This window comes from Cataglyphis hispanica, chromosome 2 (assembly GCF_021464435.1).
Source record: "Cataglyphis hispanica isolate Lineage 1 chromosome 2, ULB_Chis1_1.0, whole genome shotgun sequence".
NCBI lineage: Eukaryota > Metazoa > Arthropoda > Insecta > Hymenoptera > Formicidae > Cataglyphis > Cataglyphis hispanica.
In genome coordinates this window covers 5,911,776-5,929,072 of record NC_065955.1, presented here as the reverse complement: position 1 = coordinate 5,929,072, position 17,297 = coordinate 5,911,776, and the positions used below count along the sequence as shown (strand labels likewise).

The 17,297-nt window shown below is 31.7% G+C and overlaps 2 protein-coding genes across 12 annotated transcripts in view; both read left to right on the top strand.

Moving 5' to 3' along the window:
- The window catches only part of LOC126858982 (neurocalcin homolog), a 161,841-nt gene that overhangs the window by 98,992 nt on the left and 45,552 nt on the right, over positions 1 to 17,297 (top strand). The gene's annotated exons all lie outside the window — the stretch shown is intronic.
- Positions 1 to 17,297, top strand: part of LOC126858978 (neuronal calcium sensor 2) — a 132,533-nt gene that overhangs the window by 98,830 nt on the left and 16,406 nt on the right. For 8 of the 11 annotated variants that reach the window (XM_050609781.1, XM_050609785.1, XM_050609788.1 and 5 more), the window contains 2 exons: positions 12,515 to 12,633; positions 16,100 to 16,243. In XM_050609781.1, coding sequence (XP_050465738.1) covers positions 12,515 to 12,633; positions 16,100 to 16,243 — 263 coding nt within the window. Of the gene's footprint in view, positions 1 to 7,010; positions 7,217 to 9,196; positions 9,503 to 10,070; positions 10,116 to 12,514; positions 12,634 to 16,099; positions 16,244 to 17,297 lie in introns of those variants that run through there. The other 3 variants (XM_050609784.1, XM_050609783.1, XM_050609786.1) reach the window with 3 other exon arrangements.

The following is a 17,297-nucleotide window of genomic DNA, read 5'->3' as shown; positions in this document are numbered from 1 at the left end:
TTCGGTCAATTCTACAAATTGGCAGACTGAGTTTTTCATTCATAATTTTATAAGTCCCGTTCGAAACCACCGATAAAACTCCATTCCAATTTAACAGAACAAATACAGGCATATGGCTATCGGGAGAAATCATGCAGAAACCAGTAACAAAGGTGACTCGATTGATATTTTGTTATTGCGTCGAAAACTCCGCCTGTGTATAAATTGCGTGCAGCTGCCATAGCCTGGCGTGTTCTCGCTTCTTTTGACTGTTAAGTAGCTATTGTTCGTAAAAATAGTTTATGGACGACGAAAGTTGGTGAGACATCATGGAATTTTCAAGGAACTTCAATCAAAATTATTAAATGAACAACGTAACAAGTGGGCCATTTCAATTCACCTATTATGCCGTGGATTAATTTTCGCGAGATTTATGATGGTTTTAATTAAAACCGGCCAAAAAGTGTTTGGTAATAGTTGTGGTACTTTTAATTAAAACTTGGTACATCTCTCGCAGAGAAAGAAAGAGACAGAAGGGGGGAGAGAGAGAGTGAGAGAAAATAATCTTAGCTATTGAATAAAATGTCGCGCATATTCTTTTATATTCCTATGGAAAATACGACTTTCAAGGTAAAAGCATACATGAAATAATACTCTGCCAACGAATTGAAATTCACCATTATGATTACTTTACTGTCCAACGATATCGTAAAACTGATTTTATCATTATCACTTGAACAGAACAGAAAAGAGATAAAACAGAAACCAAATATATTTTAGCATAATTAAAAATATTATATTTAGCATTTTAGTGTCAACATAAAATTAATTATTGTAATATCAATGCAATTATTTTTATTCATAAAAATAGATTTTTTATATCTCATTAACATTATACATTATATCACATTATCCTTTTTTTATTTCTACACGATGCGCATGATTTATAAATTCTTTAAAAGTTAATCTCGAGAAAAAAAGGAAGCAAAGGAAAAAAAAGAAAAAAGGAAAAAAAGTTTGCTGAAATGCTGAATTGGAATTACGCGTGATAAAAACATATTTAAATAACATCGAGAAATTAATCGGGAATGGATATGGAATGTTAATTATCCGTAAATGTAAAAACTAGGGCGTAAAGAGAGTGTTTGCCTTCCATATTATGTCAGCGTAGCACAAACTTGTGTATTCGCTCGCGCACTCATTACAAACCGGAAACCTCGTTTACGACGTTCAAAGCGGAAAATTGTTTCGTTTTACTTGAACGCGGTTCGTATATTGGTGCGAAAGCACTCGGCAGCTCGCCGAGAGAGACTTGTCGTTTATTTCGAGGCACTTTGACTTGTTCCTCGGAAGTTAGCGCGTGTTATTCCGCACATCCATTTTGCGTTCTAATCCGCCCGCGCGATCCGATAATGTGCGGAATGTAAATTTGCATGTGTACCTTGTTGATTAGTGCCTTCGTAATGAACAGCCGGCATATCGACAAAATTATTGTTATTTGCAACCGCGAAAAACAACTCTGGAACTCTCACGTTGAATGTTCGATGGACGATATTTTCATTTGATTCTGTTTTATACAAATTGTTTTCGAATAGTTGTTTCTTTTAGTTGTAATTTAACATTATCGAGCTAGAAGAATCACGATAAATATGTGATTAATAGATCTTTTATTATAAATGATAAAAAATGAAAATTATTTTACGAAATATAGTTACAAAGTTTTATTACATATTTGAATTTTTTTTATGTTTTATTTCAAATTCTTAATGAAAAAAATCTTAATAAAAAAAAATATTTGAGCATATTGAATTTATTTGTGAAAAACGTTAAAATTATTTAATTAAATATTTATATAATATTGAATATTTAAATATTTATTGAACATCAAAACATAAATTAAAACATAAATTATAATAAATATTAAAAAAAATAAAAATGTAATAAATTATAACGCTAAGAGGACCATCACAGTTCTCTGCTTTTCATGAAAAAGAAGTCGACTGTTTAGAAGTATAAATAAAGTCTCACATCACGTTGTATATTTCACATTATACACCCCACAGACTTTGCGGGATTAATTAACGTTCTTGTCTTGAATCGCTGACTTGCCTGCGCTCAGGTGCACTCAGTTTTTTAGGTCAACGTGGTTTGCGTGCGTGGTCAGATCGCGTTTATCACCGGTCGCGACTCGATTCATCTTCCTCAGACTCGAGGGATTATTAAAATCGCTCGTGTGTTATACGGACGCGTGTGCAATCGCGTTGAAACTAATTAAGTACGTAGTAATTTCGAATAAATGCCCCTCGGGCGCGAGAGAATTGAATCGCGCGTTTTATTATTATTTAATTTCTCGGCACGGTGCGTTATCTAAAAATCTTCAAATTTGTTTGATTTAATCATCGCGGCATTGGCGAGCCATGCAAATATGATGGATGAAAATAGCGTAACAACGAATGTTGATGCTATACATCAAGGCATAACATTTTGTGAATTTTAATATTTGCGGTCTTATGAGACTGTTCAATTTATACGAGATTATATCAAAAATATAGAAGAAGCAAAGTGTACATGATACATTTTGAGAAAGGAAGGTGCACAGATCTAGATGAATTTCCCGCATTTTGTTTTATTTTATTATTGTTTTATTTGTTTTATTTATTTGTTTTATTTAATATTAAATGCTAAACAAGGATATATAATATGTCATGTGTTAAAACATTGACAGAAGCATGAAAATTTCATAGACTATTTTACTATTTCTTTTGAGTACCTGTGCAAAACTTGAGCACAATTCTCTTAACGATTTGAAAATTATTTAAGTTAGTATTGATTTTATGGAAAATCGTATATATTATTGACAAATTTAAAAAAGAAAAAACAACGAAAGAAAAATTTTTATATATATTAAAAAAATTCTAATGAATATTTGATTTAGATCTTACTTATTTAAAAGTTATTTACTCAAATTTGTAGAGAAATATTATGTTTCTCTCTTTTTCTCGCTCTGTAAATTATTCGTTTTTCTTTGTTTCTTGCAGTTGATTTTAGGAAGAAATTACAATCAAAATTTTTTTGTCATAAATAAGAAAAAGCATTAATTTTAAATATTTTCTTTTATACGAAGACGTTAATATAATAAAAAGATTTTAATATTTGAATCTATCAGATGCTGCAACTCCCATGGATCATCCACCTGGATTATTTACATTCCATCTCCACCTCGTGGTGATGCATTGTCCACCGTAACTGCGTTAACATTATCCATGATACGAGCGAACACTGTGGCCAACAACGCTATGATCTTGGCATTATTTCGCTGCTTTCATTGTCTTCATTTAGTCGGTTCACAAAAGGTTATCAGAACGATAGTGCATAATTCATCGCTCATTATGCCGTTATATAGCCTCTTACGTAGTTTCAATATTGTTCACTATTATGCTACTTAACTATGAACGGCGTTAGCAAGCTTTTCCGCATGCTTGACTTTGTAATAATGCATCACACTATCCGCCTGATGTTCTTCCTAGCAAGAACTTGCCATTATTGCTTTTTTAAATTTTTTTAATTTTTTAGCATTTTTTAAGTATTATATAAAGCACTTATTGTAAAAAAAAAATCTACAAATTACATAAACAATAAAAGATATATCGATTATTTATAGATGAAAATAAAAGTTTGAATATACTGAGCTACTACAAAAAATGGATAAAAAAATAATACGATTTTGAAATTATACATGTATTTAAATTTATATAGTAAAAATGCATCAATTACCGCGGAAAAATCGAGCGATTTTTAAAAAATTCAAAGTGTTTGCTCACGTCGTGTTGATGCAGTTATGCACTAATATAGGAAGAATGCAAATAATCCAAAATATAGATTACAGATGAATTATATACTCTAATGAAAATGCTGAGAATTGATAAATTAGTAAGAATATTTGTAGGAATAGAAATTTTGATTTGTAAATTTATTTTAGTTGTAAATTCTATTTTAATGATTATGATAATAGGTATTTTAAAAAACTAACAAAAAATAAGTATGTATAAAAATAGTATTTTATACATGTACATGTATATAATTTGATAAAACAAAGCACGTCGATGATTGGACTTTTGTAGAGAAAACGGAAGCTGTTTCGTCGTTCGAATGGTACATAAAGTCGAATAGATGCTTATTTGTCGGAATCTTGGGATTAGCCAAGGATTAAGTTTTGCCATCGGCGTTAATACGACAAAATCCGCAAAGCCTCTTTAAGGAGGACACGTCGTCGAAACTCGGCTGGCCATATTCCTCGGGCAACATCTCGGTATTGCTTAGAAATTTTAACGAAACTGCCTCACGGTACTCTTTTACCAGGCCAGAGACTCGAGAGAGGAGCGTCTCGCGTACAATAATAGTCTTCAGAAAGTTTTTGAGGGCGAGGCGACTTCTAAGAAATTTTTCAACGCTGCGCGGTTTTATGGCAAAGTTCGGTAAATAAAAACCGACATTTGGCCGATGTTTGGTCGCATTCATAATTTAAACCGGACATTGCAGTCGCGATGGTATGACCGACGAATAAAAATTTTCTTGCGAAAGTACGGGAAATCAATTCTAATTACTTTATACGTTTCTGACCTGGTTGCTACAGTTGGCGAAATATCGATGTAAAAGCCTCGAAATGAGGAGACGTGGAAAGAATTATAATTCTGATGAAGTCAAATTTTATCGCGATTTTCAAGTATTTATAAATGAAGCCAAATATCACATGGTACAGATAAATTTTCCAAAAAAAAAAAAAAAAAGCTTAAAACAAAGAGTTAGGCATATATTTAAAATAGTTTTTCATAATTAATTAGAAAATTTTGTATGAAACATACAAAATACAAATTGACTTTCATATTTTTTATATATTTCATATTTTTATATATTTCATATTTCTATATTTCTTATATTTTTTATATATTTTATATTTTTATATTTTATATATATATACATTTTTTCTTTATTTATACAAATTTCTATATTTCAACAAAATTCTATATTTAAAACAAATTTTTTTAATTATACTGATTTCTACAATTTTCTTGAAAAACGTAAAAAATTAGAAAAAATTGCAAAAAACGTGTCAACTACTTAGTTTACATTACGATGATTAGAATATAAATATACATGATTGCAACAATTGTCCGTATTCATTCGATTGTATTTTCCGTTTAGAATATCATTGTGATATTTCACAAAAACTTTGCAGTCGGTAAATGTCGTTAAATATCGATGTTTACATATGATGTGACGTGCCATTCTTCTTCATCTACGCTACAGAAGGCATTTTATAGCCAAATGTGCTTGCCAAGCTATTATTACTAATAGATATCAGCCCATTATTAATAGTATGGCTGCAAAAGCGCTTCTATAAAATGCGAAGAAAAGTTTCGAGCTCTTCCCTTCCTCTCTCCCCTTGTTTGTCCATTTCGTGACAAATTAATTAGCATCGCTTCCGCGAGAAAATTGTCTAAATGAATAAGTTACGAAGTTCTTTTTTGATTTGTTGCGGCAAACGTTTGCGGTCTTTTGAGCGATCAATAGCTACGTATATATGGTTAAATATCTATTTTAGGCTATTATTGCTCTTCTCTTGCTGATGGTATCGGGTTACATATTTACACAGTTGAGTAACATATCACTCAATTATGGAGACAAATTATCGGAGAAAAATATACGGCGTCAAAAATCAACTTACGCGTGGATAAAGAAGAGAGTCTACAAATGTTTGAAAATAAAAGTGTAAATACGGTTTAAATACGTATTTAATTTAAAACTCTTTTTTTATTTAAATTTTCTATTTTCTGACAATACTTAATGATAATCACAATATCCTGTGAACAAAAATGGAATATATAGCCGAAGAATAGAAAAGCGAGCCAATAATCTTAGATTATATTTCAAGTTATGCATCTCTCTCTGTTATCTATTTATTTATTCAATTCAAACAAGTTAAGGTTGTACAATAGTAATAAAAAACTGTCAAAATAAAAAAAATATGTTTTTTACGTTTATACTGTTTGAAAAATCAGATAAATAAATTCGGATTATAAAAAGAATTAAAATGTTACAAAATAATAATAACTTTTAACATCGTCATAAAAAAAAATAATTAAAATTAATACTTTTTTTAATTTATGACAAAAACTTTTGATCGTAAATAGTCTCTGAAATTAACTGCAAGAAACAAAAACAAAAAAAAACGAATAATTTGCAAGAAGAGGAAAAAAGAGATGGTATTCTTTTACAAATAACTTTTAAACGAGTAAGTAGATCTAAATCAAGTTTTGCACGAATTTATTATTATTTTTTAATATATATGAAAATTTTTATTTTGTTGGCAATGTTTGTTTCTTGTCAAATTTGTCAATTAGTGCTACAATACGCGATTTTCTATAAGAATCAATAATAACTTTAAACTTAAATAATTTCTAAATCGTTAAGAGAATTGTGTTAAAGTTTTACGCAGATACGCAGAAAAAATAGTAGAACAGCCTACGAAATTTTCATTTGCTTTTGTCAATGTTTTGACACATACATCCTTAAACACGTCCAAGATAATTTACCTCGTTGAGTAACGTACGTTGAATAGTCGTCCTTATACGCTCGATTGTATACGAAAAGAGCGAAGTATGTATGCGAGATACACTTAATTTACTCGCATATTGGAGTGTAACGTTCCGTTCAAACAGACAGCGGAGATAATACCGTGAGTACAATAAAGCCACGGCCACTGGAGGAACAACGGGGCAAAAAACAAAGGGAATCGCATTCACGTATTAAACACGGACGCCGTTTTCCTATATTTCTGCCTATAGCTATATACACGCGAATTTATGTCGCGTGCATCTTCACAATGACGACAATAACGCGCGATGCATGTGATGTCAATGCGATTGTCGATATATATATATATATATATATATATATATATATATATATATATATATATATATATATGCACAGCCGGACGTTCCGGAGTTAATTCTTTGTGGTCAGTCGATGTTGAGAGACGCGAAACGATCGGTCGTGCGATAGTTACGCTATAAACGTTTCCCATAACATCCTGCATATACATTACGAATGACGACAATACTGTAGTAGATGTATACAGATGCTCCATGGCATCATCTCGTCACTTGCGGAAGAGATGAATGATGATAGCGTGTTTCGTGAAACGCGACGGCGCCGGCGATTACAAGTTGCTGTCGTGAGTTCCGTGGCGACATTTCGATAAAATTAATATTCAATGTATACATATATTTGTATTACCTTTTTAGAATTTTTCAGCAAAGATATGTAATTGCAGACGAATCATTCATAATAATATTATGAAAAATTTAGTTACGCATAAAATCAATCGTATATTCTTTTTATTATATGAAGAGGTCGTGATAAACGAAGTTATCTTTGGACGTGATTTTTTTCACCATATTTTCATCTCACATCAAATTTTTCACTGTCGTCTCTCTGTCGTGCACCATGGCATTTTATAAAAAATTTTAATGGAAATTTATTTGAGATTAAAGTACTTTGGAGAAATGACTCCCGAGCTATTTTCTCTTCATCAATTCCCCTTCATAATGAAGGAGTTAATAGAATTGTTATATTGAATGACTTTAGAGTAATAATGAATATCGTTATGAAAGAGCGGGATTATTGCGTTTGATCTTTACAACTTTATTTTTTCTTAAATAATGAAGATAATTGTTAAAATGTGCTCTTAATGATATCTCTAAAAGCAATAGAACTGGGGACAAATATGTTGATTCTGCAATAACAGTTTCATTTAAATACCGAGTTCTCGAGAAGCAAATGGAGCAAAAAAGTAAGGAACAAATTCATTAGCAATTATAATTTTTCTTTTTCTCTCTATCAGTCTCTGAAATCTAACATTAACTTCTGTCTAGCATCGTTTCTTTTACTTCTATTAAAAAGCAATATTATGACAAAATACAGTAAAGATGTTCGTGTATTTTTATTTCATTCTTCAATAATATTTTTATTTAAGAATGTTTTGACTGTATAATAGTAGCAAAAAACCATCAAATTAAAAAGAGGGATATATTTTTTAAGATTATATTGTTTGAAAAATCAAATATAAAAATCAATTATAAAAAGAATTAAAGTGTCACGAAATAATGTTTTTTAAGATTTTCGTAAAAGAAAGTAATTAGTATTTTTCCTAGTTTATTACAAACTTTTAATCATGAATACTCCCTGAAATCAATTGCAAGAAACAAAGAAAAATCAATAATCCGCAGAAAGAGAGAGAGGATATTTTTCTATAATTTTTAGTAAATAATTTTAAACGAGTAAGTGGATCTAAATCAAGTTTTGCACAAATGTTTGAGTTTTCTTTATATGCAAAAATTTTTATTTTATTGGCGATGTTTTTTTCTTGTCAAATTTGTTAATACTCGATTTTCCATAAGAATCAATACTAACTTTAAATTCAAATAATTTCCAAACCGTTGGGAGAATTAGATTTTGCACAGATAGTCAGAAAAAATAACAAGAAGGCTATTTTCAAGCTTTTGTCAATGTTTGACATATGACATATGATAAGCTCTACGAATATATTTAAAAGACATTATCGACATAATTTTTTTTTCTCTCTCGGACGAAAGTTTCACAACTCATTTACCCAAGTTCTTTCTTGTAAAGATCAAGCAATAAGAACACAAGATAGAAGTGCATTAGCAACTATAATCTCTCCCTCATCTAGAACACGACCGATAAATTCTTTCTGGCGGGATTCTGGTTGGTTTCACCTCGCCGTTAAAACTTTCAAGCAACGAAAACTTTCTACGGGATAGGAATTAATATACAGCGAATGCGCGTGTAATTTCTCTTAGCAACTGTTTCAAGCGTTTGCTAGAGGAACTGCGGCGGCGGCCTTCGGGCATATAATTTCTTCGCAAGCCAGAACTTTAAAGTTACCTGGCAAAAGAGCCGCGCGCGCTCGTCGACCACGGTGCATTAACTCGAGTGGTAGTTCGCCACGTAGAATAATCAACGATCTCCCCCTCGAAACTCGTACATATGGTACGTACACACGGACCATGCTTCTCGTGTGACGGCCCCTCCGTTAATCTTCATCCGCGTGCTTAATCTTGTAAATAGCCGGGCGCGACTTCATTGACGTTTCGACGGGCGGCGCCGTAACGTCTGAAGGGGGGAAGGGGACGTTAATTATGTTTACGTGTTTTGCGTATCGACTCGCGGACGACGCCACAGAAGTGTCTCGCTGTTACAGAGCAAAATGCGACGGTACCGGGAAACCATTAAATTGTTCTTGGCCGGTCTACCGCGAACGAGTGTCGTTCTTAAGCCAGTCACGAGCGCGCGGCCGTTTCCTTCCTTCGTCAACGAGCCGGCGCACCTATTCCATTCGGAGCGTGTCCCCTTCAAAATTCCAGCTGCACGTCGACCGTCCTTCATTACGACATTATTCGCGACGCCAATGTCGGCGCAACTAATTCTCACAAACAAGGTATTGAGATATTACGAAGGATGTTACGAAGAGGATCGAAATTGCCGAATGTCTATTTGTACGCTCTTGGAATGAATTCATCACGATCCTTAAACTGTGTCTGTGTTAAATAAATAGTCGCTGCATATTGAACCTTGACATTAAAGCGGTTAGCATTCTTCATTCCTCTTTAGTATTTGCATTCGAGTTATCCAACAGTCGCTGACAGTGATAAAATGCTCCGTACATGCAGATATTGCCCTTTAAAGATCTTGGCGCACGATGGAAGAGTTAAACATTTCACTCGTGCACTTTTAGAGATGAAAGAGCGGTATCGATTTTTGTAATTTTTATTTGTGCGCCTTTTATCGAAAATTCCATAGTCACTGTATATGTTTCTGTACAGAAAATAACGCGATATTATTCTACGTGAGTCAGCGTGATATACGTTTCTGACTGCGTTTGGAGTTATTTTTCATCCAGCTTTGGATTTATAATTAGATACACGGCTAAAATTATTTGCTAGCCATTTGTGTAATTTTAGTCGCGTTTAATTATAAATCTCTTTGTCGATGGATGGACCGAGACTACCCACAAAGGGTAACTCCTACATTATGATACTCAATCCATCTCGGTAAGCGATACATTTTCCTTCCTTTGACACTAAAATCAAATTCTCTCTTTGAATAAAATTGTGAGGACATGAAATTAAATTGTAAAATAAAGGGAAAAGTAAATACAAATTTCATAAGGGTAAAGGAAAAGATGTTTACAAACTTTTATTTCAATGTAATATATTTATAGAACTATTTAACAAACGAAGAAAACATATGATAATTATTTAAAGAGAGAAGAGATATATAAAAATATAAATATAATTTATAAAAATCTTAGGGGAATATAAAAGATGATATATTATAAAGAGACCACAAATCTAATTAATGAGAACATACGTGAAGATTAATGTACATACAGGATGCGGAAAAAATATGTTAGATGTAAAAATATGTCCTCAATCTAAATCCGCGATAAAAAATATGAATTTTTACTTGAAAAAATCATCTCCTTACTAGAGCCCAAAATAGATCTCGAGCTCAAAATCTAGTTGACCAATTAGATAGCTCTTTTGATACCCCAAAACTTTTGTATTTAACATTTTCTTCCAAAAACCTATTCCGTTTGAGATATTTTAAGGTCCCGGTATTTTTTCCGCATTCTGTATATTGTGGTCTCTTTATAATATATCATCTTTTATATTCCCCTAAGATTTTTATAAATTATATTTATATTTTTATATATCCCTTCTCTTTTTAAATAATTATCATATGTTTTCTTCGTTTGTTAAATAGTTCTATAAATATATTGAAAGATTATTGCAAAATAAAATTAAGAATTTATTGCAATCAAGTGAAAGAAAATAAAATTTTTGATAAAATATTTTTATCTGTTTTTATATATGATACAGAAAAGATTAATTTTAATTTTGAAAGTTATTGAAATCCTGCTTGTTTATCCTTCTTAAAATGTGCATGTATATGCGTACCACGTACGTCATTGTCATTCCGATCACACGTTCGGTTTCAATATCCTGCCAGTTAAAGCAACGTCGAGTTTCGGGGCCTAAGATGCAATCGATGAGCGTGTATTGCGTGTATTATGTGCATTATGTGCATTGCGTGCATGCGTACATGCATGCCTCAATATATGACATCATGAAAATTGCGTACGACTTCGTAACACGTAACGAGAACTTCCGTGCGGTTGTTATCGAGATCGCTTGGTTTCATATCGCCTTACAAGATTGCTGCACGAAGCATCAATTATGTGCATTTTCACGAAATCTCTTGCGAGAAATCTACTAGTCTCGAGGGTATTCATTGTTCTAATAGCGTATTATGAACAAAAATGGGCTTTTAATGCCTAGTTTCTTTTTTCCGGAAAAAATTAAAAGTCTATTTTGCAATAAAAAGTTCTGTTTTTCTTCTAAGGAAGATTAATGCATTAAAATTCCATTTCACTCGTGAACGAAACGTTAGTGAAGTAATTAACGCGAGTAATGTTTTTTCAAAGAAACAAGACGTTTTCTCATTAATTTTCATCAGAAATATGGAATTTGTTGCATACGGAATTTACATGAAAAATGCAATTTTAGAACTCTAATCATTTTCCATCTAAATTTTTTGCATTAACTATTGAATAATTTAACATATTAATTTTTTATTATTTATTATCGTTTTACTAAAACAGAATTTTATAAATTATTATTTTTATATATTGATCTTATATGTGCAACTCAAAACTATAAACACAAAAGAAAATTGATAATACGTAAAATTAAAATACTTTTGTGTATAAATATTTATATTTCTTGATAATATTTTATAAATATTAATTTAAAAAAATATTTACGATATCAATTTTATTATTATAATAATTTGACGCATCATATTTTAACATCCTATAATATTAATGTTACTAAAAACCTCTTCATAGAATTTTGTGAAAAGATTGATAACATCTATTGCTATTGAATATGCAAATATTTTCTCTGATAAAATGTAGAATAGGAAAGTAAGATAAAAGATTAGGGAAATAGAGGGCAAGGACATCCAACTGTCTAACTTATTTTACGAATTTATGGCTTGTATGTTCAATGCCATTGACATAAATTCTCCGATTAATATGCGCTGCACGCAAATATGATGACTGATTGATTGACTCATGTCAGGCTCGTCGCGAAAATTTTATGCTTGCGAAAATCGCATTAATGAAATGAAATCGCTGATCTTGACGCATATAAATTTGACATTGAAATTTCGCACGTCTCAAAATAAAATATACACAATGACGTAACTGCTTCCAATATGAAATAACGGCACGAGAAATAAATCTTATTTTTAGAGAAATTAGATTAATTGCGTAAATTAATAATTTTTTTTTATTGCGCATTTTAAAAAATATTTTTATTTCTTTAGTCTTTATTTACTCTGCCATCGAATGTTTATTCTTACGAAATGTTACTAATTGTTGTAGGTATCAAAATGGGTTGTTTTGGGAGCAAAGACAAGTTGAGTAAGGAAGATATGGACTTCCTCAAGTCGCACACGCGATACGATGAAGCCACTATAAAGGAATGGTACAAGGGTTTTAAAGTGAGTATTAATCGTCATATGAGATATGTGTGTGTGTGTGTGTTGATGGAGAATTAAACTAAATATTTTGTTAAAAATATAATCAATTTTGCTTTTTCATAGAGGAAGTTTGTTTTCGTATTCCGGTTTAGTTTAAATGCCAATATGTTTAGAATATTCCAAAATGTCGAAAAATCATATTTTAAAAAATATCCGTATGTATGTACGGATATACTAATCTCTAATTTTCGCAAGTTTTAAGATATCGAGCTAAATTTTTTTACATAAAGAGTGTCATAAAAGATTGGTATTGAATTTGGTGAGGATCGTTGAAAGGGTTCATTTTTTATAAAATTTTGAATTTTTTGAAACAATTTTTTGTACACGTTGTAACTTTCGTAACAAATTTTTAGATATTGATTTAAATTTTTTTTACATAGATTTTTTTTACATAAATTTTTAAATAGAATATCATTAAAGGATGATTGATATTAAATTTGGCGAGGATCGGTGAAAGAGTTAATTTTTTATAAAATTTTGACTTTCTAAAATATAGTATAAAAAAATAATATTAATTTATATTGATAAATTTCATTGAAAAGGAGAGTATAAATTTATATATTAGTAAATTCTCTGAATATATATAAATGAAAATATTCTACGTTAAATCATAATTTTCCGTAATTTTCTATTTAAAGGAGAATAATAACTACCATTACTTAATAGCGAATTATGTTTGTGTTTATTAAAAAAATCAAAATAAACAGAAATTTTCAAAATTAATTAAGATTTATAAAGATCTAAATAAAATCTACACGAGTGCAATAATACTCCGTAATACGTGATAGTTGCGAGTAAATAAAGCAGCACCGCTCGTATCCGCAATTATGCCACATTAAACAAACTGCGATATTTCACGAGCATGCGCAGCCAGACGCGAAAAAGCGGTCCTCTAGGAAATTTTCCCTCATAAAGAAGCTGAGTAGGGGTAATATACGAACTCGTACGAAACGGTTATGAAACTTTATAAATCAGAATTCACGCGGTCGAATCACGACCGGTAAATTTATCCATCCGTAGCTCATTCCGTCAGTCGTGAAATCTTAAAGTTGGGTTTAAATATAACAGTATTTCCAGAGATATTCTTAAAACGTTTCGCGATAGATTGCGTTATGAGATTTTCTTTGTGAAACTCGATCATAATAAATAGGAAATTTGATCTTTACATGGGACATTCTTTTAACTGTTTAAAAAAATTCAAAAGATTTATTTTACTTTTCTCACGGTATTTGACTGTATTTATCTAATCACAGGCTTCAATGCCTTCTACTGTTATTAATAATTAAAGACTGATTCGCGCGTGTAATATGTGATTAATAATTGATGTTATCATTAGTATATTATTATATAATGTATCGCGCGCCGAGAGAATCAATCGTGTGAAATAATTCCGAAAGCTAATTTCATACGGTATTCATTTATATATTCTATACGCAATTATTAATTTATTCATCAGATATTTGACACGTTCTATGTGATTTATTTAGCCACATTTCCGTACAGTGAACGTTATATATAATCTGTTCTAAATATATACGTATTCGATAAATTCAAATGTGCCGTATGCATGGTAGATTTGATGACATTGTTAGATTAATTAGAATTAGAACATTAATTTAATTAGAATTAGAACATCTTCTTAACGTACATCATCTCATAATACAATATAACAATGTTTATGTGTTTACAGAGCTGGAAAGTAATGTGTTATAAAATTTCGAAAAAGAAACTTTGACACGTTTTTTTCGATAACACATTCTACAGTACATTACAATAAAATCTTGTAGAAGTTTAAGGTCAAGAGAGCCGATTATAATTTTTAAATACTGGTAGCGTCAAGTATTTTTATAGAAAACTGTTGGCAAGTCTCTTAAATAGAATTTCAAGCGTATCTCTACGGTATGAATCAATCTCGATTCTAAAGCTTCGGACGAATCCGAGTTACACGAGCTGCAGCGCGAATGAATAGGACGTAACGTTGCCGCGGAAGCTGCCAATGTAGCTTAGGAAAAGTTGTGCACGTACTTTCTCAGGCAACCGGGCATGAAATAGAATTCAGGCGTCCGAGACTAACTAATTAAACTAAGCGGAGTCATTGGAGGACGTGCCGGAAGCCAGTAGCGTTTCAGTCGTTTCACGCGATGCGCGATCAATCGTGCAAAACTTCGAAATAAATAGAGACCAATTACCGCGTATCGATCTAGCAGAGACGTGATTGCGGAAGATTGAGAAATATCGGAAGGACGAATTAATATAGCGTCGTTTGCTCGCTTGTTTTAAAAATATCGAAACGAACGACTACATTAAGGATGTGTGTGTTAAAACATTGACAAAAGCATGAAAATTTCGTAAATTCTTCTATTTTTTTCGAATATCTGTGCACAAAACCTGAGCACAATTCTCTTAATTTCGAAATTATTTAAGTTTAGAATTAGTATTGATTCTTATGAAAAATCGCGTATTGACAAACTTGACAAGGAAAAAATACTGCTAACAAAAATAAAAATTTTCACATGTATTAAGAAAACTCTAATAAATATTTGTACAAAATTTAATTTAGATCCATTTATCCGTTTAAAAGTTATTTATTAAAAATTGTGGAAAAATATTGTCTCTCTCTCTCTCTCTCCCTCCCTCACCCTCCTCTCTCTGTTTTTCTCTTTCTTTCTTTTTCTTTTTGCAAATTACTCATTCTTTTTTGTTTCTTACAGTTGATTTCAGGGGATATTCACGATCAAAAGTTTTTATCATAAATTAGAAAAAATATCAATTACGACTATTTTCTTTTACGAAAACCATATTATTTTGTGATATTTTAATTCTTTTTATAATTTGGATTTATTTATTTGATTTCTTTAAACAGTATAAATGTAAGAAATATTTATTTTTTAATTTTGACAGTTTTTTGCTACTATTATACAACCAAAACATCTTTAAGGCCAATAATTTGATATAAAAAAAAAAAAATCGAATCTATAGAGATGCAATTTTTTCAAAATCTTTTTTTTAATTTTGACAGTTTTTTGCTACTATTGTACAACCAAAACATCTTTAAGGCCAATAATCTGATATAAAAAAAAAAAAAAAATCGAATCTATAGAGACGCAATTTTTTCAAACTCTCTTCAGAGCAAACAAGCATCACCTAATCGATTTTCCGGGAGGATGGAAGCTACATTTTAGTCATATCGTTAAATTTAGATGTAATGTAATTTTAGTTATGAATATTTTTACTACGAGAGACGGAATTAATATATTTTTATCTTTAATAAGTCTTCAATTAAATGGAGTACGCGTATATTTTTAATGCGAATATTTCTTTTATTGATTTTATTTTTGGCAAAGTCTTTGTGTGTATAAATGTTTACATTTATGAAAATTCTAATAACTCAAAAATTTACAATCTTGCGCTTCTTTGAATGTTACAGCAAGACTGTCCTAACGGCAGGTTAACGCCGGCGAAATTCGTCGACATGTACAAAATGTTCTTCCCGTCCGGCAACGCGGAGGAATTCTGCGATCATGTTTTCCGCACATTCGACATGGATAAGAATGGCTACATCGATTTTAAGGTGAGTCCTTCGATCTTTTTACAGTGTTCTGAAATTGCGCAGGCTGCTGTAATGAACCGTGTAATGACTCTACCAGGCTTTCGCGGCACGAGGGATTTTCCAAAGATACGTCGTGCGACCGTACTTGTCGCACGCCGATTATTCCGCGTGATTAAACACGATTGTCGGCAACAAAATTGACGCGCTTGATTGATTCGAAGAAATGCTACAATACTTTCGTCAAGATCGCGTTTCTACGTGGAAATAACACCCACGCAAAATTTAAGCACATGCAGAAAATCCATGAAAATTGAAAAAATTTCTCGAAAGTACATAATCTGTGTTGCGAAAAGAAAAACATAGCCAATAGTATAGAAGATGTGTAAAATACGGGATTATCGTCTTGGCAAGGAAGTGCAAAAGAACGAACGTATATCGGATTATATCCGATTATATTCGCTTGATAAATGCGATCACGTAACTCTTTTCGAGACTCTTAAATCGTATATTTTTTCCACTTGATCTATCCGTAATTGAAAATTTATATTGTTTATTATCCGAATTGAAGTTTGACGTTATTAATGCTACTTGGGTACGTCAAGTACAATCAGCATCATCTTCTTCATCTCATTTCGTAGTCCCATCTCATTTCGTATAATCGCGCTATTCTACACGAAACTCGGAATTCTCCGAGAGGAGGGATTGCCTTTCAAGACACTCGCCTTGATTTCTGTTTGTAAGCGTAACTAGCGGTTATTCTCGGTCGGTTCCAATATGTTCGCCTGTAATTTAATACGATTCGCCAAAGATTATAACACGACGTGTTCGGCGAATAGCTATTTGACATCTGACCCGAATACGCCCGGTAAAACTCGGAGCTTTGTCTAACGTCGCGCTTTGCCACGTGGTTTTGCATCGCATCGCTGATCAAAGGCTCGCTAAAGGTATACTATGCTATTCGCCACAGAAAGGCATCCTTCGACTTCGCAGCTGCCATCGTCGCGTCGAGGATCGCCGCGATATCTTGCCTTCTTGCGGTCAAAGTTCACCCCCTTTGTTATGTAATTTTTAACCT